The following is a 19,443-nucleotide window of genomic DNA, read 5'->3' on the forward strand; positions in this document are numbered from 1 at the left end:
GAGAGAGAGAGAGAGAGAGAGAGAGAGGGAGAGGGCAGAGTTTAGAGACGATCAACTCAATGCTATGCAAACCTGATCCCTCAAATGTGCTTCAAAGTACTAAAGCCAACATTGTTTCAGCTGCTCACTGTTTGTTCCTCCTGTAATGCCTTCAAATCCAACAAAGAAGCAGTCGTATAAGATGAAACAAAACCAGGCCAACCCACGCCCAGCTTGCCATTGAACTAGTATGTACAAGATGACCAATCCTCGTAAACAACCATCCCTACCCTCACTGCACCATCCTCATTTGCCATCAGAGATTCCAACGCATGATAGTTATGTCAACAGTACGGACCAGCCAATAAACAACTCCACGAGAACAAGGTTGAGTAGGTGCCCTACAACATCCAATCCCTTTGGCCGTCTTCTGCAACCAAAGTTCATCGCACTTGGAGTCATATGCGTGCCAAAGTTTTACCATTACGGCCTCTCGAGGGTGTACCAGTAACCCGTCCTGAAGGCGACGGTGGTGGCGGGGAGCTCATGATCTTCGAATCGGGTGCTGGAGTGTACGGTTGAGATGCCACATGGTTGAGAGCAACAACCACATCAGCAATGATGGGTCGGACATGAGGCTGCTCCTGAAGACACATGGAGGCAATCACGACCAACTGGTGAAAGGGTCGCGGTGGGTAGCGACCCTGAAGAAATGGGTCGGCCAGCTGGTGGAACTTCCTTCTGTCACTGAGAAAAGGTCTTGACTGAAAGAAAGATACAAGTAACAGGGAGTCAGAACCATATGCAGAAGATGGAATAAGAAGAAGAAGAAGAAGCAGCAGCAGCATAGCTAGTTAGTACTATCTCTACCGATATAATTCTATGTGAAATGACGTCCATTTTTTACTGTCTTTAAGGATGAATGTTGAAGTCGGTAGGTATCTATCACCCCCTAATGGATGACACTAAATTTAGCTACATTGTTTCACAAATAAGGAGGCTTAATGTAAGATTTGTAACAAGAATGCGTTTGCAAGCAGTGCGTAAGCATAAATCTTTACATGTGAGCTAAAATACATGAAATGAGAAAACACTTTCATATGGAGAATACAGCAATAACATGATTTTGTTCAAATAATTTAAGATTGGATCTATTGATCATTTCATCAGAGTTTTTATTCTCATAATTCCAGAACCCAAATTGCTATATCCCCCAAGTAAAATGTCAAAGAAGCTACCGGATACGTTTGATTTTGTATAAAAAGGTTCTGAAAGAACAACAAGCAAATTTTACAGGGCATTAAAAGAACTCTACAATATTTTAAAATGCATCGCTTAGCAGCAAAATCAAAATATAGATTGATCTGCATCTTATGCAGAAAACTAGACCAAGCAAATTTTCATTTAAATTTGATTTATTTGACAGAAGTATAGCTATAGACATGTATTTTCCTTATAGGACAATCTGGGAGGGAATTTATTTATTACTATCTACCATACAAAATGAAAGAGATCACTTCAATGATAAGATAATCACACTTATTTGAAGAGAAAATAGAAAACTGGGTCAAAAGTAATATTACTGATTGAGATTTCTCACCCAAGTCATCAGTTTCTGTTGGCCGCCAATTTTTGAAGAATCGAAAGCCCTTCGTCCGGTGATCAGCTCCAACAGAAGCACACCAAAACTATATACATCAGACTTCAGTGTCAGCTTACCACTCATTGCATAATCAGGAGCACAATAGCCGTATGTTCCCATCACCCTCGTTGAAACATGTGTGTTGTCACCAACAGGTCCAAGTTTTGCAAGTCCAAAATCAGAAAGTTTTGGGTTAAAGTCGTCATCTAGCAATACGTTTGCAGCCTTCATGTCTCGGTAAATAACAGGTGGATTTGCTACATCGTGCAAATATGTGAGCCCTCTCGCAACCCCAACAGCAATTTTTATTCGTGTGTTCCATTCAAGGGGTGGCTTGCTAGAAGGTGGATCTGAGGATTTAATGAATTAGCAAAAACACAAAAGTAAACACTTATCTAGCAAATTAACTGAAAGGTGACCACATCATGGGGTTGGAATATAATTGTCAAATACATTGCAAACATTAGCACAATACATGAAGACAACAGCTGTCCCCAATGAAAAGACTTGGTTCAATAAACCATCAGAATTTACTGAAAATTTAATATACAGAATCTCATGAATAATTCGTAAACTAATATTTGATCCATGCTTGAACTTGATGAAGATATCAATTAGGTGCTCAAATCTTCATCAGTCCTCGATTTTTTTCGTTTACTTGTCTAAACAACAAGCAAACAATACAAGTAATACCAAACAGCCCTACAATTCAATTCATAACTTAGTGAACTAGATTTGTCAAGTGAAAGACTCTTCAAACATAAACCAGAAAGATGTTATCTTCAGAATGAACAATATTGTTATAATATAAGGTATTAGTAACACTATTGTTTGGTCACTTCTACAAGGTGTTCAAAAAGAGCTAGCCCAAAATGACAATCATCACAAGTCGAAATTTTGGCCAAACATAAGTGGCTAGTTGGAACAGATATACACCTCAATGTAGTCAGCACTAGTCATGCTATTAATTGGTCACTTCAAAGGGAGTTTGTCCAAAAGTTCAAAGAAATCAGTTGTACATCTTCTTAAGTTTGTATTATGGTACAAGTGACACCAGAAACATCTTCTGAGGTTTGCAAATTTGTTATGCATTTGCTTTTCATATGAACACGACCTTTTTCCCCCTCAAAACATGATATATTGTGGATTAACAACAATAGGTCTCATAAACCGAAGGTATTAAAGAAAATTTCTGACATAAAAGACAACACTAGAAAACTTCTGGTAGCAGCAACATCAATAAATTGTGTTTTCACTAGTACGAAGAAATAAAGAAAAGGGAATGAGAAAACAGTGCCATCGAAATGCCTTCTCATGAAAATAAATAAATAAATGTTGCCACAATTTTTCGCATCTCTTTATTGCTAACCCTAACAGAAGTAGTTTCATTTGTGCCAATATGTAATGGAATCTACTCCAATGTCTTTCATATGCCAGGTTTAGAGGGCATATCTAACTAGCAATAAACTAACGAAGATCCTGGCAAGTGTCAGAACCACTGCTTGCAATGTTGGCTGAACTCAAAGTCAACCACACAAAGGAGGACATAACATGCGAAGAAGGAAATGCTATTAAACAAATCCTTTTATGCTTGACTAGAAGTATTTTCTATTCCAATCCACCCAACATAGAAAAGAAATGTGTCAGATCATCATACTAAGGAGAAGCAGAACAAACAAATAGAATAGATTACCAAACAAGTGATCTTCCAGACTGCCTTTTGGCATATACTCGTAAGCCAAGAGCCTCTCATCTCCATCTGCACAGTAACCAATCAAACTCACAAGATTGGGATGCCGTAGCACGATCAGCATGAGGACCTCCACCAGAAACTCCTTGTTCCCCTGAAGACCATCCCGATTTAGCTGCTTGATAGCCACCACCTGTTCCTCAACATCCAAGTTTGATAACCAGTGCAATCTTGACGCGAGGGACAAAACTAAGCAGAAACAAGAAGAAAAACAGGGGCTTGCCTGGCCGGAATCAATTCGTCCTCTGTAAACCCTTCCAAACCCCCCTTCTCCGATCAAATTGGCTTCTCTAAAGTTCTGGGTGGCGACAGCGAGATCTCGGAAAGTAAAGCTCCTCGCGCATTTACTCGTCTCCCCGCCAGGTAATGACGCCTTCTTCCCGCTCTCTAATCCCACATAAAGAAGTCAAATTTCACGAAAAATCACGAAGAAAAAGATTCAAAATAACACAAAAACCGAATTTTGATGCAGATCGAGTAACCCACCCGAGGAATCGCCAAGGAATCTGGAGCCGGATTGGGCGCTGGCGCTATCCTCTATCCTGGAGCTCGTCTCCCTCCTGCGAGGGCTTAAACAAGGAAAGCAGCTCATCTATGGCAAGGATCTCAATCCACAACCCCGATACCCACAAACCTGATCCCCTTAAACCCCCCCTCCCCACCCACCTACATTGCCCTTTCGCGGAAGGGAAAGAGGGAAACCACCGCGATTTCCTCTGCCCTCCTCACCTTCAACTCCCCCCGTCCCTCTCTTTCTCGCAGTAACAAACAAAATATCACTTTTCTTTAAGCAGAACACAACAGGGTCCAAAAGGAAACCAGCCAACCCAAGAAGAAGGCCTCCGCTAAAGGAACTCCGTCTTTACGCCAAAGGAAACGAACAAGAACAGCAACGAGAACGGAAAAAGAGGCAGCCTAACGAGAATCCCGAGAAGAAAGCGGCGAGTCGGTTGACAGAAGCTAGCGACGACGACGACAACAGTCATCCGCACTTTTGTTGTCTTCTTCCCCTATCGTTCCATCTCAGAGAGGGCAGCCATGGAGGAGAGTAGCTTTTTTGCACCACCCCTCCTCCCTCTCTCTCTCTCTCTCTCTCTCTCTTTTTGCCCCCATCGCCGCTTTTACTTCCTCGTTTCCTTCGCTTTCTCCGTCCGTCTCTGAATTCCTTTTGGGTAAACGAATGGGAAATCGACCCTTCCACACACCTCCACCGCGGGGCCCGCAAGCGGCATCAGGTAACTACTCCACGTGGGATGACAAACTTCTGCGGAGGCGCGTGCTTTCGTTCCTTCGTTGGCGCGGTAAAGAAACGTGTGCGGTACTTTTGGTGACGAAAAATTACACGTAAAAGAAATCAAAGCGGGTGATGTGATGCGTGAACAGCGACTGTATCCTCCATTTCCTTCAGCTTCTTTTCGGTGCAATTTGGATACAGCAAACATGAACGTAATATTTTATATTTAGCAGTTAATTATCGTGATATATTGCATTAAAATTTGAAGATAATTTCTTCTTTTCTAGAAATTATGAATTGGGTGATGTGTTGGGAGATGAGTGGTGGGGTTGAGAGGATGGTGGGTGCCGCGGGAGAGGGGATGAGGAGGTGGAGTTATTTTGGGTGGGGTTGGTGAGGTGAGGTGAGGTGAGGTGAGATATGAGAGAAGCCATGGCTGTCGGTCACTCAAGACGCATGCTGTGGCCATTGAATGATGGGGTGGACTCCCATCACTGAGCATGACGACGGTGCCGGAGACTGTGTGTTACATCTAAGAGATGGGAAGTTTACGAAGTCTGTGACAGTAATGCGAAATCATGGAGAGACTTCAACTCGAGATATGAGAAATGTTTGGAACAGTCCAATTAATGCTTTCTCACAACGCCACTTTGATCCTTATGATGATATTGATCTTTAGGGCTACACAACTCTCTCTCTCTCTCTCTCTCTCTCTCTCTCACACACACGCAAACACACAACATCTAAACTGCACTTTATTGGCTTCTGTGTTGAGGAAGGAAATGAAGCCTTTTCGTAGATCATTTAGCATTCAAACGAGTTAAATGGTGATTGAAGGTTATATTTGTTAGTGTAAACAACTTCGAGCCGTGACCTCGGGGTCGTCGCAGCTTAGTTCGGATCCGAATGATAGGGGATCTTCCTGGGACATTTCCCGAGAATGCTAAGGCGATCGTTGCGTGGGTCCGATCGGGATGGGGTAAGCCGTTTCCACCGGGAGAGAGCCCCCGCTTGCGTCTTTGGTGGGCGACCTCCACCTGTGCACCTGCACAAAGGTTGGGTCGGGGAGCTCGACCCGACCCCTCCGACGATCAAGTTAGTGGATAGTCGCAGGGGTTTCTTTAGCTAAGTTGTGTCTTCTTAGCTGTCTCCCCTTCTCTCGGAGTGCGTGGGTTTTTATAGTGAGAATTACCGTTGTATAATGTGCCTGCTCGTAGGGAGCAGGATCGTACTTTTGGTAGCGTCTGACATTGCCGTTGACGTGGCATGAGGGATCGAACCTGGACAGGGTGTTAATGTGCCTCGGTAGGTGTTCCGATCCGCGTTGATCGGGTGCCTCATCAAGTTGACAAAGGCGTGATGCGTCACCTGGTGCAGCTGATGTCACGTGAGTCTTATCGTAATTATTATCCTCATCAATATTAAACTTGCAAGGAGGTCATTTACAGTAATGATTTCCAGAGGGAGAGCTCCTAATACAGCACGGTTTCTTCTTTATAAGGCATTACATTATCTATCAAGATTTCATTCCTTCAAATCAGGTTTATGCAGTTGCAACTCAGATTTCAATTCCCAGTCCGTATCTTGGATTTAAAGATGATTACAAGAACTTCTAACGCAGGAAGTCAAAACAAAGATACATTTAATTACAGGCAAAAGCCACTTGCAGACTGTCAATTGCTAAAGCAGATGATCAACATGGACTTGAGAGCGTGCATGAAAAGCCTTCCACCTCGATCTGTGTCCTCTTGCTGAAACGATCTTTCGAAGTCTTGAAAGGCTTTCAGATGAATGGCTTCCTAAACGATCAGAGACTTTGACAAATTAAGACCTATCATTTGCTTGATTTCAGATTTCAGATTTCAGATTTCTCTTAGCAGTCGATGCCTCGAAAGAAGCTAATCAGAACTGAAACTGGTCAGAGAAAAATAATAATTCTTTCTTTTTGTTTGTGTTCCACTTTACTACCATCTTCAAGAACACAATTCATCAAAGGCAGCACAATTCTTTAAATCTCTAAAGCTTCTTCTTATAAATGACATCCTTATTTACTAAAGCTAAGTGACAAAGACGACGAAATTCGAATCTAAGATCTTACGTTAGATTATCAAAATCCATACCAGCTATACTAGTCGATACCTTCAAGGTAAATCTAATAAAGTCAACTAATTGACAACTTATATCAACTACTAAAACACAAAAAGAATTCTTGAGTTGGTCAATTCACCCAAGAAGAGGAATTGCATGCCATATAAGCTAGATTGGAATCTATAAATTCCAAAATTTATGTGATATAGTTGACCTTTATGTAATTCATTTTGGACAAGCTTATTTATTTTGAATATATTTAATAATGATTAGCCAAAAAATGAATTTTTACTTTATATATATATAATAAACAACTCTGACCACTGCTTCCGTAGCATAGTGGTAGTGCGTTCGCTTCGTAAGCGAAAGGTCGCGAGTTCGATCCTCGCTGGGAGCTTTGGTGTTTTCTATTTTTCCTCGTATTTTTGCTTCTATTTTGATTATTAGTTTTCATGGCAAAAATTCCTCTTTTAACTCTCTCTGTCTCTATATGGAGGAAAGAGCTTCCGTAGCATAGTGGTAGTGCGTTCGCTTCGTAAGCGAAAGGTCGCGAGTTCGATCCTCGCCGGGAGCTTTTGGTATTTTCTCTTTTTTCTCGTATATTTGCTTATATTTTGATGATTGGTTTTCATAACAAAAGTCCTCTTTTAGTTCTCTCTCTATCTCTCTGTCCTGTGGAAAGAGCTTCCGTAGCATAGTGGTATTGCGTTCGCTTCGTAAGCGAAAGGCCGCGAGTTCAATCCTCGCCGGGAGCTTTTGGTGTTTTCTCTTTTTTCTCGTATTTTTGCTTCTATTTTGATTATTGGTTTTCATGGCAAAAAGTCCTCTTTTAGATCTCTCTCTCTCTCTCTCTCTCTGTGGAGGAAAGAAAGAAACAGTGCAGCATTAGCATTGGAAATGGAGAGTAGTACATCAAGAACAGGTGGACTTGCATGGCACTTCCAACCCCAGCTTGATCATTGTCCAAGAAAGTCTTATAAAAATGCATTCTTTGCGCTTGTTCTGATCTAATTAAATGCATGTTCAAAGCGTCGTATCAGATCGATCATCATTGCTGCGGACTGACTCTGAGCAACGCGTATCATATTTGCAGCACCACAATGAGAACTCGTTCATGCTCATCATCATCACCACGGCATCTGCAGAGAAAGGAGAAAGCGGCAGTTCCCTCATTCGGACCAGAGACCGTTATCAACACCACCTGCAGCGGAATCATTGAGGTGGAGACATGGAGCCGCAGAGATGGGGGAAAAGAAAGGATTCCTTCGCCAAGTGCTCGATGCCAAACGCGAGTACTGTTCTTGACTCACCCTTTACAACTCCGCCAATGGCTTTCTGCAGCGGCTAGCTCAGCATGTGTGTGCAGGGCCCTGAGGAGATGTCGATACGGATGTGGTGAAGGCAAGGCAGGACCAATTTGGCTCCGAGATCCTTCATGGCGCCCCCTCTTCCTCTGGTTGTGGTAGCTGATTAGGGTCGTCCCTACCATGTGACCTGTTGCATGATCCCTTCTTCCTTTCTCAGCAAAATTACCCAGCTTTGAAGCTTACGTGCATGAGATGCAATCTGGCCGCATGACAGAACCTGAGATTAAGAGCTAGGTACTCTCGAACATGGTGGTCCATATTGGCATCTTCCCTCGGTGATTTCACGGTTTCCACTGCAGTTATCTTTGGGCCATCTCCTTGGAACACACCTTTCTTTATGATGCATCAACATGTGCGTGATGCCTGCCATTTACGCACCCAACTCTCCATTGATTTGAGAGCTTGTAATGCGGCAACAAAAACAGGTTCATATGTAACCTTTCATGGACAATTACCCTACACCAGAAGCTGATGCAGAGGCTTCCTTGCAGAGAATAAAGCAGAGTCATTTCTGAGAGGGGGCGGGTAGGTGATCAATCAATTGTGGGCAATGGAGGCCTCATCGGTTCCCCCAATGGCAAGTTGAGAAGCGTGGAGAACGGCGGCAACTGTCTATTCTATGGCGCCCAATGGAGCCACTCCTCGTGCCCAAAAGTTCCACAAGCAACCAATGTCCTCACGCTCGTGAGCTGTACCAAGAAAAAATATGACCAAGGGAGAGATGTAGAGAGAGAGAGAGAGAGAGAGAGAGAGAGAGGAAAAAGAACTAATCTTGCAGTCGATTACAGTCGAGACTTAGACTCTTGAAAGAGCCGATCTTTCCCCCACGAAAGAGCTGAAAAGAAGTAGAGAAAAACAAATGGACAACTCGAAATGGTGAGGAAGAAAAGGGGACGGCTTTGCTTTCCGGCTGTTCTTCTTCTTCCCGCCAATGGGTCCTTCTACTAAAAGCTCACATTCCCAGGGATCCACATTGGAAGCCCTAGCTCTGCATCTCGCCCTCTTCTCGGTTTCCTCTCGGTTAGTACCCCGAGATTTCCGTCTTTGATTCCCGGGGAGCTTAGCAGCATCAAGGTGGCCGATTTCGGCCTTGATAGGATGATTCGTAATAATAGGTATGTTATTACCGCTATCGATGCACGAAAAGAAGGATTTTTCCTGAACTTGCATGTTCTGGATTCTAGACATGGCGACAAGATTTGACGTTTCTGAAAACTATCGTCCGATTTTAACGCCGCAAATTCTTGCAGCATATGGTTGTCAAAATCAGAAATCATCTCCGGTGTAGCTGGTAATTAATTTCTTTCAGCGAGTAGAAGTAGGGTGGAAATCTTTCTTGCATTTTCCTCTGAAAACAAAGTCTTTGTTCTTTTAGTGATTGCGGAGTTCATTTGCTGCAAATGTAGCGCTTTACCATACTTCTTTCGATGGTGGTGGACTCCTTTTGGCTTGATTATAGGTTGTAGATGCTGATTGTTTTACCGTACCGCTAAAAGTACAATACAGTAGCAATTTTGCCGTTTAGTCGAATGTATGTGTTGGTCTTCATAACCCATCTATAGTTTGTCCGACCCTTTTTGACAGACTTGTAGTTTTGAGTGTTAAGAAACAGGAATTTTCAAAAGGAATAAACGTACTTTGGGTAAAGTTTGGTTTATTTTGTTTCTAGAGATCCTTTTCCCTCTTCATTAGCTGCTGGCTGAGTGCTTCTGAGATCTGAATGCCATTGACAGTGATGCTTAATTTGAATACCTTGCAGGTCAAGATATGCTTTTATAGCTTGCTTCTGTTGATTCTGAGAAAGGTATAACAATCTGCTGAAGAAAGTTCACAGGTGAAGATGGTAGGAATACTGCAATTCTTTGATTTTGGTCAGGGTAGATCCTCCCACAAGCTGCCGCTGCTTAGTAAACGGAACGATGGTGAGATTTCTGTCCCTTCAAATCTAGTGTTTTCTGTTTATCCAACACTAGAATGCAAGATGTTTGTGGTAATGCCACTGTCGTTAGTTACAGCCAGCCATACTCTAAAAGGAGAATTACAGTGCACTGTAACTGATTAAATTTTTACCTTTACTCTGTGTTCCAGAACTTATCTTTTCATTGAAATTAGCTTCTGTATGTATTGGTGCCTCTGCAGGGCTTGAAGCTCCTAGGAACAGCTTGGAGTTTCCAATGGAAGCATATCAGAGCTTTCAAGTGGCTCATGAGGACATTCCGGTAGGTTGTTTGGTTGATATTTTGCATCATTTCACCTGAAATGAGAGTTGTTTACTTTTTATAGAGCAGCCTTTTGCCTCACAAGTGCCAGAATATAATTTGGTTTTGTCCATTACTTCCTGTACTGTCTTCATCTGCAGCACAAACCCTTGCTATGCTTGCTGGTTTTGTAATCTTGGTACCATTATGTTTCTGGATTACATATTGTTTTGTAAAGCAACAACTCATAATTTTTTAGGTGGACTTTCTAGGTTTAGGGCTTGTGTTCTCTCAATCTTGAAATATTATTGTGAAGATTTGATATGCTTGTTCGATGTGCATGATCATTTCAGTACTCCCATCGTTACTCCAACAAAGATGGTGTCTGTCAAAATGGAGCTCGTATGAAAGAGTTGATTGATGATGAGATGTCCAAAAGAACAAAGGATCGATGCAATGGACCAAGTGTGGTGGCCAGACTGATGGGAATGGATGCACTACCTTCAGACATCAAGCCTGTGATCCATGCGAAGGAGCCGAATGACATGAAGAAACCGAGAAAGGAGCTTGCCAGTATCTCTTCTAATCAGCAAGCCTCGCTAATCTTGAAAACCATGAGACAGTCGAATGAGTTTTTGCCTTATCAAATCGAGCAAGATTTTGATCAGCATACCAAGGACCGTGATATGGATAAACCACAACCAAGAGAGCATCCTCAAGAGGAATTATTGCAGAAGTTCAAGAAGGAATTTGAGGAATGGCAAGCATCCAAGGCATGGGAGAGATCAGTGACCCTTGAACTCGGAAATGACCTTCGAAAGGAAAAACATATAAACACGTCTCCACAAGAAATTCTCAACAGTTTTGTGGATGCCAAGAGAAATTCATTTGTGAAGAAAACCACAGAGTTCAAACGTCATGTTCCATTGGCTAGACTAGGCACACATTGGGAACAAGAGGACCTTCTGAGTTCTGAAGCTTCTGTGAGTAAACATAGTGAAACTGGACTAACAAAAGACAATTTTTTCGGAGACAATGCACGAAGTAAGTCCTTTGCTCCTAAATCTGATCATGAGATGGAGATATCTACTTTGCCACGAAGGATAGTGATTCTTAGACCTGATTACGAGATGAATGACAACACTGAAGAGTCCTGCTTATGCTCACCTGTGATGTTACAGAAAGGAAAGAACATGCATGATTTCCTTGAACAGGTCAAGGAAAGACTCATTATTGAAATTGAAGGGAAACCCAGCCTTGAGACCACAACTATATGGGCTCAGTCTGAGGCTTTTGCCAGCGAAAGATTATCTGATTGCAAACAAATTGTACCAAAAACTGTCAAAGGGTTAAGTGAATCTTTTTCTATAGGTTACAAGACTACATTGATGCAATCAAGATCGACAAGGTCATATAGAAACGAAGTCCAATTCAGTGGACGGAGTTCCCCAGAGTTTATCCCCCAGGATTCTAAAAAACTAATGTCAGAAAGGTTGAAGAATGTCCAGAAGGATGACATAGATATAATGGATCCTTTGATTTCCAGTGGGAGACTAATTACATCGATTTCAAGCAAAGAAGCAGAGAAATTCAATTATATGCAGTATCTTTCCAAGAAGAGCAGTAAAAAGGTAGCCTCCTGGGAAGAGAAGAAATTTCTAAATGAGTCAAAATCTTTTAGACACGACCAGGGGCAGGCATTTGATGTTGGTGATGAGTCTCCACCGAATCTTTTCAGATCATTTTCTGCTCCTGTTTCTCGAACTGCTTTTGGGAAACTTCTTTTGGAAGACAGGAATGCAACGGCAGCAGTCCACATCTGCAGGAAACATGAAGCATCTGAAAATGACTTAATGGAAGCGAGGAAAAAGACGAAAGATGGGTTTAACATAAAAAACAGAGTTTCAAGCTTGAAACAAAATTTTACATTAAAGGGTAAGCTTTTTGGGAAGAGGATCCAATTGATGGATGAATCAAGTGAAGATGAATTTCTATTCATGAAAGATACTGAAACTTCACCTTTTGTCATTAACTTTGGCTTTGAACAGGCAAGTTCTATGTTAAAAATTAGTTGATCCTTTCATAAGATTTGTTTATCTGATATTCTGATTGGATCTGATGATCTCAGGAGAACTCAACTGAGGTTCCACCAAGCCCAGCATCAGTGTGCAGCAGCCCCCATGATGAGATCTGTAGGCCTTACTATCCAAGTCCAGTATCTCCACTGGAGGCACTATTCCATGAAGACCATCCTTCCTTACCAGCTTCAGGAGAACCAAACTCAAATATTCCTGGTAGGGACTTCCTTAACATCTCTGTCACTCTCATGCCTGTTTGTATAACATATTTATCAGCATAAATTATCTATTCTCCCTCAGAACAATCAATGCATTTGAAAAGAACATCCTTGCGCATAGACATCCAGAGGCCCATAACTTATAAGCAGCAAGCAATCAGTGTTTGGTGGTCCTTTAAGATGCTAATGCGATAAAACTAGCACATCAAGTATCATGTTAGCATCTGCTATCTTGTCTGCATCTGACATATAAATGCAAAATAAAGCTGAAGAAGAAAAGGATTGCATAAGCAGCCATCTTTAGAATCTTCCACATGTATGGAGTAGTTTTAATTTCATAGAGCAGCTGTGATGATTGAAAGAATTTAACTACGATATTCTTCTTGTCTTTTCCAGAGTCAAATTTGCTAGAAGAAGTTGACTATGATAGATCTGAGGAAGCAACAGATGAATTAAAACCTGCTGAAGATGAACTTCCCGAGATAGAAGGCAACGCAAAAGCTTATTTAAGAGATATCCTCATTACTTGTGGCCTGTTTGAAAGAAATCACTTTAATCAGTGCCTCTGGGAGTGGGATACCCCAAGAAAACCAATTCCTATATTGGTGTTTGATGAAGTCGAGGAAACATATCGAAGAAATGACAAGCTGGAGAGTAGGACAACCCTCATTTGTGAGGGCGAAGACGCTGACTTTAGTCATAGAATTCTATTCAGTTTGCTGAACGAGGCATTGCTAAGGGTTACGCAGAATTCAAAGCCTGGCTCTACAGTGAAGAAATGGTTCCCAGGTCCCGGAAGAGTACCACAAGGGGACCAACTCTTGGACAGCTTGTGGCATCTGATTCAAGTGTACATCAACCCACCTGTGGATGAATCACATCCTTTAGAGAGCATTGTAGCCCAAGAGATGAATCAAACATCGTGGTCTGGTATGTTGCATGAGGATGTCGATATAATCTCTGTGGAGATAGAGCTTTTAATTGTAGAAAATTTGATTGATGAGTTTGTATGTAGTTTGTCATAGTCATTCATAGTCTCCTATGTTTGTGTTTGGGATGATGCTGCTGCGGCTTCTTTTTTCTATCTGTGAATCCAGTGTCAATATTGTCTTGTTAATCTTTGTATAGAGAAAAATATTGGTACAGCTTTGTGAAAGTATGTTTTCTAAAGTGCTTGTCTCAAGAAAAGTTCATCAGTATTGGGTGTTAATTGATGCTGAATGATATCAATTGTAGCTGGAAATTTTGTGTTATTCCTTGTTCGATGTTGGATGACATCTATTCCTTATTCACATTTCTTTTAGACTAAGAACAAATGAGTGAGATGGTAGAGAATGTTGCAGCTCAATCCAGCATCTGAAACAAGAGATTTCCAGAATCTAAAGACAAACATTATTCTGAGACCAAAACATCTAATGTTTCCTTTATTGTTCCACTCTGTTGCATGGTTTTGAGTTCTCACAGCAGCATCATTATTGTTGAGGATTTGCGACCTTCTTAGAACGATTTATTGACGCCCACTACATCTAAAAGCCAAAGCAGCAGACGAAGCGCGCTCGTTAACCAAAGCGACGTAGAAGTGCTTCCTCAGGCCGCGGAACAGGCGGCGCAGCCGCAGTTAGGCCGGCAAGTGCACGAGGCCTTGCCCGCCGCGGTGGCCCCGCCGCACGCGCACGGGTTGCAGTTGCAGTGGTCGCCGCACGTGCACAGGGTATGCCGCACTTCCCCACCGCCGCCGGTCGAGCACCTGCACGCCGTTCCTCCACAGAAGCAGGGAAGAAGGAAACAGGAGAACGGAGTTACTACCCACTACATGCATGCCTAGAAGCGAGGAAGAGATCGGATTCAGAGAAGGAACGGCTGGGATCACCTGCAGGCGTTGCCGCCAGGGCAAGGGACGACGCAGCCGCACGCGTTGTTGCAACCCCTGTCCGCCATCGATCTCTCTCTCTCTCTCTCCTCGTCGAACACCTTTATAAGGTGTTGAAGTCATCGAGAGGGACGAGGCGCGAGCACCGTGGCCACCACGTGACGCGCTCTCCGGCGTTACAGAGCGCGAGCAAAGGTGACGACGGCCACGCATCGGTGCATGCGTGCAACGTCGACGGAACACTTGACCACTCTCTACCCTACCACGGACGCTTAGCTAAGTGAATGGATGATATGGAACTGAATTGGCAATGCTTCATGTACAGTATATAAAGTATTTTTCATCACAGATTTGCTTCCTTTGGCTAATCCACTTGCTGTTTCCAGGAATGAGAGCGAGAGGTTTGTATTCGTGCCGTCTAATGATTTGGAGCTGCTAAGATCTCTGAAAGGCATCGCAGCTACAAATTGAAAGAGGGTTTATCACCTTTTTGGGCATCTTTCCAAGTAGCTCCATCATTAAAGCCACATGATCATGCAATGGTATCTACTGGTAATTGAGTCGATTATAACGTCTACTGTCGATCAATCGGAAGGATTTGATTCCTCTTCTCTTCCTCATCCGACTCCGACTCCGCCTTCCTCCAGCCCGGGTGTTGGCGGCGATGGCAGCTCCGCGGCCCCGAGGGAGTCGGTCACATTCGCAAGGCGAAGCAGCTGATCCGATTGGTGAACGTGGGAGGCGCTCGAACAGAGGCCGCTACCTTTGTCCGCATCTTAGATGACGCCAATGTCGTCCTCTTGTTCGGAGACAAGGTCGCCCTCTTTCTCGATTTCTTGTTCCTTTTTCGTGAAAATTCCATCATATTATGCATCCTCCAACTCCAATTATTGTTATATTTGTTTAATCTTTTCGACGGAGTGAGAAAAAATTGAACGCCGATAGTTTGCATCAAATTGTTGTAGCCATTTTCCTTGTCGTTTCTTATAGTGAGACATAATAAAAAAAAAATCGTGTTGTGGTAGGTCTTGAAGGAGTTTGAAGCTGATGGATTGCCGATTCCTCTATTGTAGATTTAGGTTTCTTTCTATCCTGCCTTGTTTGGATGACTAAGTAGGGAATTCCAAAAAGAACCGAATTGTTTTTTTCAATCGTTTGCTTGTTGCTATCTCTTAACTTTATTCATATTAGTCCTCTGGGTTTAGAGTTCTAGTAGGTTGCTAATCAGAATCTTGTGAGATCAGCCAATGTAGAGCTGCTCAGGGCAAACCCTAGAAAGCAGATCTGAACTACTTCAAAAAAAGAAGCATAGAAATTTTATTGAGGATGAATCATTTCCTTACAATGAGAAGAAATATCTTTTAATAGGGTTATGCTTCGTTTTCTGCAAGTAAAATGATATGGAGTATTCTGGCAAATAAGTACTTAAAATTATAGATGAGTAAATCCTATATATTCTGGTAAAATGATTTGGCTAAGTAAATCTTGAAAATGCCTAAAACATGGGGATGAAATCTTATATAAAAATAAACAAATTATATTACACAAATATAAATTTTATAGATAATGCTAATGGATGTGTTGCATTAGACATCTCCACTTGGGGAGAACTTGTCCAGAGCTCACAGATTAAATTTGTAGCCTTTCGTTTCATAAGAATAAATGCTTAAATAAGTTATCTAGTGCAATATTTTCTTGAGTCGATAATTCATGAATTCCAGCCAAGGATGGTAGAACTTCATCATGAGTGGTTATCAGATTAGGCAAGCTCATTATTTAATGCCACTTGACATGGCACAAAAGGGATAATAAGATGCTACTCATGACAAACAAAGCAGATCTAATTTACACTACGAAAAGAATCATTAAAAATTTTATGATAGGTACTATGGTTGCTAATCCTATTTTGTCATAAAATAGGCTGTCCAATCTATAAACATTAAAATAATTATAGATGTTTTGAATGAGACTAGCGAAATTGCTCGAGAGTGTCATTTCTCGAATGGATTGGTAGATATGGATAGACATGTACGAGTCTGATTGGTTTCTTGAACCTTGATGTGAAAGATTCATAAGACAATGATGAAGATCAAACCTATAAACATATGGTAGATATACTCACAAAACAAATGATTGACCAAATGACTCATGTGTATGATTTCACTCGAAGTTAAAAAGTCCTCTTTTCTAGAAACTTAAAGAAAGTAAATTTTTAGATTGGTTGATAAAGTGATAAATTCCGTGAATACATAGAATTTCCTAGTTGCATGTCAGTAAACTTTTATTTCACTAGTTGCGTGCCAGTGAGTGGAACCAAACTCAACTCTTGATGCACAAGGGTGAAGCCCTTGCTTGTTTACTTATTTCGTTGCTCGTTTCTTAGCTAAGCACTGTTCTGTTTCTAACACTGATCTTATTTCCTGACCCTGCTGTTGTGCTATCTAGTGATTATCCTAAGTCCAAGTTAAGCCCCTGGCATGCAAATCTAGAGATTTTCTTTTTTTTTATTGTAACTTGATACAATTAATTGATTTTGTTAGAGACTGTACCATAACAAATTTGGATATTAAGGAAAACAAGTATCATAATTTGGAAGAAATAATAAATTGCTTCAAGAAGAAATTAAAACAAATGAATTATCTAAACTATTTCTCTGGAGCGGAAGACTAGAAATTCAACTTGTAAACTTGGGTTATCTTGATGTGGATAAGTTTGAGGCAACATGCCTAGTGACATCAAATTAAAAGTATCTTTGAAATTTATTTATAGTCTTCAAATATTTGTTCATATGGGAATTTAATTCCACATCTTAAGTTATTTTAAGATTTGATTAGTCAAAACAAAGGTTTGTTATGTAGGAATTTAGGCTAAAATATTTCATGATATTATTTCATTTGCAACATTAAAATATAAGTATACATGAGTTATCTTTTGTCATTGTAAGGAATGTCTCATGGTTCATCATCAAGAAAATTTCTATCTTCCTCTTTTTACTGTATCTTAGGTGTGCTAGAGTTTGCCACGAGCAACCTTATAATATCAAATTTATGTTAGTGCTGTCTTATTGTATTTCATTTCCCTGCCTGTTAGATTGAATATGTCTCTTGCAATAAAAGTTGTTGAGGATAGTTTAAACCAAGGTTCGTTGTATCGTACCGTACTGACGTTTCGACCCAGGCTCGGTACGGTACGCCCTGGTGTACCGAATAATTTTTTATTTTTCATACTATAGCAGTGCTACAGTATAGTACCGCCCGGTACGGGGGGTACGCTTCGGTACGACAAACCTTGGTTTAAACTATAGTGAGCTCATGATGTTGATATTTTACATTACTGCATGATGCTTTCTGATTGAAAACCAGTTCTCTACTGAGTCAATCCTGACCATTTCCACATGATAGCAGTTACGGACAACTTGGAGGTACATTGGTCTTTAGTAAGTAACATTAAGATGTTCGTCAAGTTTGCCACTAATTCAAGTATGAACTCTTAAAACCATTTTCTTCGGTCTCTCCATCATGTTACTCCATGTTTGTAAGAAAGACTGCTCTCCTTAATCTAACATGTGGGAATGATCCAAGGAGAGAGGAGTTGAAGGAGCTAAAACAAAAAAAGAAAGAGGAAATCAATATGATTGCGCGTAAGCAAGTCCGACACATATTCTGACCAGGGTTGGGGTGTCTAATTATTCAGATTGGTCTTTTCACTCGGCTTAGATTCTAGTTCATGTGAATTGTCACGGAGATGATCACCTTATTAACCACCATGGTTGCCTTCTTGCTTAATACATATTCTTTTCTTTTCACATCAAGAGATCTAATGTATCACGACTTTACATTGGCTCTTCTTGTGGAGATAAAAGAAGTTATATCAAAAGTACAATTATAACATGGAGGAGAAATATTACAAGAGTATGTTGGACAAAAAAGTCATGAAAGAGAAATCGAATAGTAGAAAAACCTTTAATATCATAGTGCCCTAGTTTTGTATGCTTCCGAGATGTAATGTTAAAACATTCACACCTTTTGCTATTGTTATTCTCTTTTTAGTAAGTACTTTCATAGATGCTATCACTGCAATCTTGTAGTTTTTTATTTAATACTTTCATCTACAAATGGGAGCTATATCTCTATTCATGTCTGTTTATCATGGTGTCATGTCTTATGAATGAATCGTGATCAATTATCCTTCAAATTATATTTATTTATCTTTGATAATTACCAAAATATAGTGGGAAAGATGATGGAGGAAGCTTCGTACATGAAGATGATAATGAACAAGTAGATAGAGGTCCTGAGGAGGCAAATCTCCGCCTACGCCACCATCTCAGAGCAACTGATGGAGATACACAGGGCCATCAAAACACTGCAAGACTCGTTCCCAAGTATTCTCTCCTAAAAATTTGATTTTTGGTTTAAGATAGAGTTGAATTGGCATTTTTTGTGATAATTCTCTGTTTTAGCATAGAAGGGTAGGTCCTGAGTAATGGAAAACTTGATTTGTTGCTTGAATATTCATTTCATCGAATCAAGCTAATTCTATTGGGTATCATTTATCTTGAAATTTATATGAAGGCTTTGGAAATATAAATTATTAGGCACATATATGGCTTGGTGAACTTGAAGGTATATTGCAGAGATAATAATGTTGTTAATGTTGTGTTGATTAATCCACATCATTCCTATTAAAATAGCTTTCTTTTGTTCATGGTCGAGTAGAATTAGAATCATATCACATTACTGAATAGGATACCCTATCAATCAATCCCACTACGTGGATGAGAACTTGAGATAATATAATATTTCATTTAAGAACATATGGATTATCATTTTATTAAAGATAAAAGATGTGAATTAAGTGAGAAGTGAATTGGAGTTCATCCATGTGCTTGCATAAACCCTGTGGCTCAAGCCATAACTAGAGTTCTAACTTAAGTAGATGAATTAGCAATGGAGATGATGTTCTCAATGTGCCATTCCTATCTATTGAGATAGCTTTATTTTTTTCATGGATTAAGTA

At 40.8% G+C, this 19,443-nt stretch overlaps 2 protein-coding genes, 1 long non-coding RNA gene and 3 other non-coding genes across 10 annotated transcripts; 5 read left to right on the forward strand and 1 right to left on the reverse strand.

Moving 5' to 3' along the window:
* Window positions 1–182: 182 nt before the first annotated feature.
* On the reverse strand, window positions 183–4,500 carry LOC103977153 (probable serine/threonine-protein kinase PBL21). 2 transcript variants are annotated; one of them, XM_009392597.3, is made up of 5 exons: window positions 3,858–4,496; window positions 3,595–3,758; window positions 3,315–3,504; window positions 1,580–1,971; window positions 183–743 (listed from the first exon to the last, which is right to left on the reverse strand). In XM_009392597.3, the coding sequence occupies exons 1-5, from the start codon at window positions 3,961–3,963 to the stop codon at window positions 438–440; spliced, it is 1,158 nt and encodes a 385-aa protein (XP_009390872.2). In that variant the 5' UTR covers window positions 3,964–4,496; the 3' UTR covers window positions 183–437. The 2 variants fall into 2 exon arrangements, with proteins under 2 accessions (XP_009390872.2, XP_065005976.1); XM_065149904.1 differs by having other exon boundaries at window positions 3,315–3,758; window positions 3,858–4,500.
* A 2,518-nt stretch (window positions 4,501–7,018) lies between these two features.
* TRNAT-CGU (transfer RNA threonine (anticodon CGU)) lies at window positions 7,019–7,090 on the forward strand. Its single transcript has one exon. It is a non-coding gene; the product is annotated as a tRNA-Thr (tRNA).
* A 105-nt stretch (window positions 7,091–7,195) lies between these two features.
* TRNAT-CGU (transfer RNA threonine (anticodon CGU)) lies at window positions 7,196–7,267 on the forward strand. The gene has a single exon. It is a non-coding gene; the product is annotated as a tRNA-Thr (tRNA).
* Window positions 7,268–7,376: 109 nt separating this feature from the next.
* Window positions 7,377–7,448, forward strand: TRNAT-CGU (transfer RNA threonine (anticodon CGU)). Its single transcript has one exon. It is a non-coding gene; the product is annotated as a tRNA-Thr (tRNA).
* A 1,018-nt stretch (window positions 7,449–8,466) lies between these two features.
* Window positions 8,467–13,768, forward strand: LOC135586374 (uncharacterized). Of its 2 annotated transcripts, XM_065146558.1 has the most exons (7): window positions 8,467–9,175; window positions 9,245–9,351; window positions 9,820–9,982; window positions 10,200–10,279; window positions 10,612–12,306; window positions 12,387–12,552; window positions 12,951–13,768. In XM_065146558.1, the coding sequence occupies exons 3-7, from the start codon at window positions 9,901–9,903 to the stop codon at window positions 13,577–13,579; spliced, it is 2,652 nt and encodes an 883-aa protein (XP_065002630.1). In that variant the 5' UTR covers window positions 8,467–9,175; window positions 9,245–9,351; window positions 9,820–9,900; the 3' UTR covers window positions 13,580–13,768. The 2 variants fall into 2 exon arrangements, with proteins under 2 accessions (XP_065002630.1, XP_065002629.1); XM_065146557.1 differs by lacking the exon at window positions 9,245–9,351 and having other exon boundaries at window positions 12,951–13,767.
* A 387-nt stretch (window positions 13,769–14,155) lies between these two features.
* Window positions 14,156–19,003, forward strand: LOC135635471 (uncharacterized). Of its 3 annotated transcripts, none has more exons than XR_010495641.1 (3): window positions 14,156–14,743; window positions 14,811–15,239; window positions 18,656–19,003. It is a non-coding gene; the product is annotated as an uncharacterized LOC135635471 (long non-coding RNA). The 3 variants fall into 3 exon arrangements; XR_010495643.1 differs by having other exon boundaries at window positions 14,156–14,976; window positions 15,072–15,239; window positions 18,656–19,001; XR_010495642.1 differs by having other exon boundaries at window positions 14,156–14,966; window positions 15,072–15,239; window positions 18,656–18,999.
* Window positions 19,004–19,443: the final 440 nt, after the last annotated feature.

This window comes from Musa acuminata, chromosome BXJ3-4, assembly GCF_036884655.1.
Source record: "Musa acuminata AAA Group cultivar baxijiao chromosome BXJ3-4, Cavendish_Baxijiao_AAA, whole genome shotgun sequence".
In the NCBI taxonomy this organism is placed as follows: Eukaryota; Viridiplantae; Streptophyta; class Magnoliopsida; order Zingiberales; family Musaceae; genus Musa; species Musa acuminata.

Excerpts from the sequence above, each read along its gene's own strand:
- LOC135586374 (XM_065146558.1), top strand. The coding sequence starts at position 9,901 with ATGGTAGGAATACTGCAATTCTTTGATTTTGGTCAGGGTAGATCCTCC. Across the intron at positions 9,983-10,199 it reads GCTTAGTAAACGGAACGATG|GGCTTGAAGCTCCTAGGAAC; the intron begins GTGAGATTTCTG and ends GTGCCTCTGCAG. Across the intron at positions 12,307-12,386 it reads TTAACTTTGGCTTTGAACAG|GAGAACTCAACTGAGGTTCC; the intron begins GCAAGTTCTATG and ends TGATGATCTCAG.
- LOC103977153 (XM_065149904.1), bottom strand. The coding sequence starts at position 3,963 with ATGAGCTGCTTTCCTTGTTTAAGCCCTCGCAGGAGGGAGACGAGCTCC. Across the intron at positions 3,759-3,857 it reads ATTCCTTGGCGATTCCTCGG|AGAGCGGGAAGAAGGCGTCA; the intron begins GTGGGTTACTCG and ends ATGTGGGATTAG. Across the intron at positions 1,972-3,314 it reads TCTGGAAGATCACTTGTTTG|ATCCACCTTCTAGCAAGCCA; the intron begins GTAATCTATTCT and ends TTAAATCCTCAG.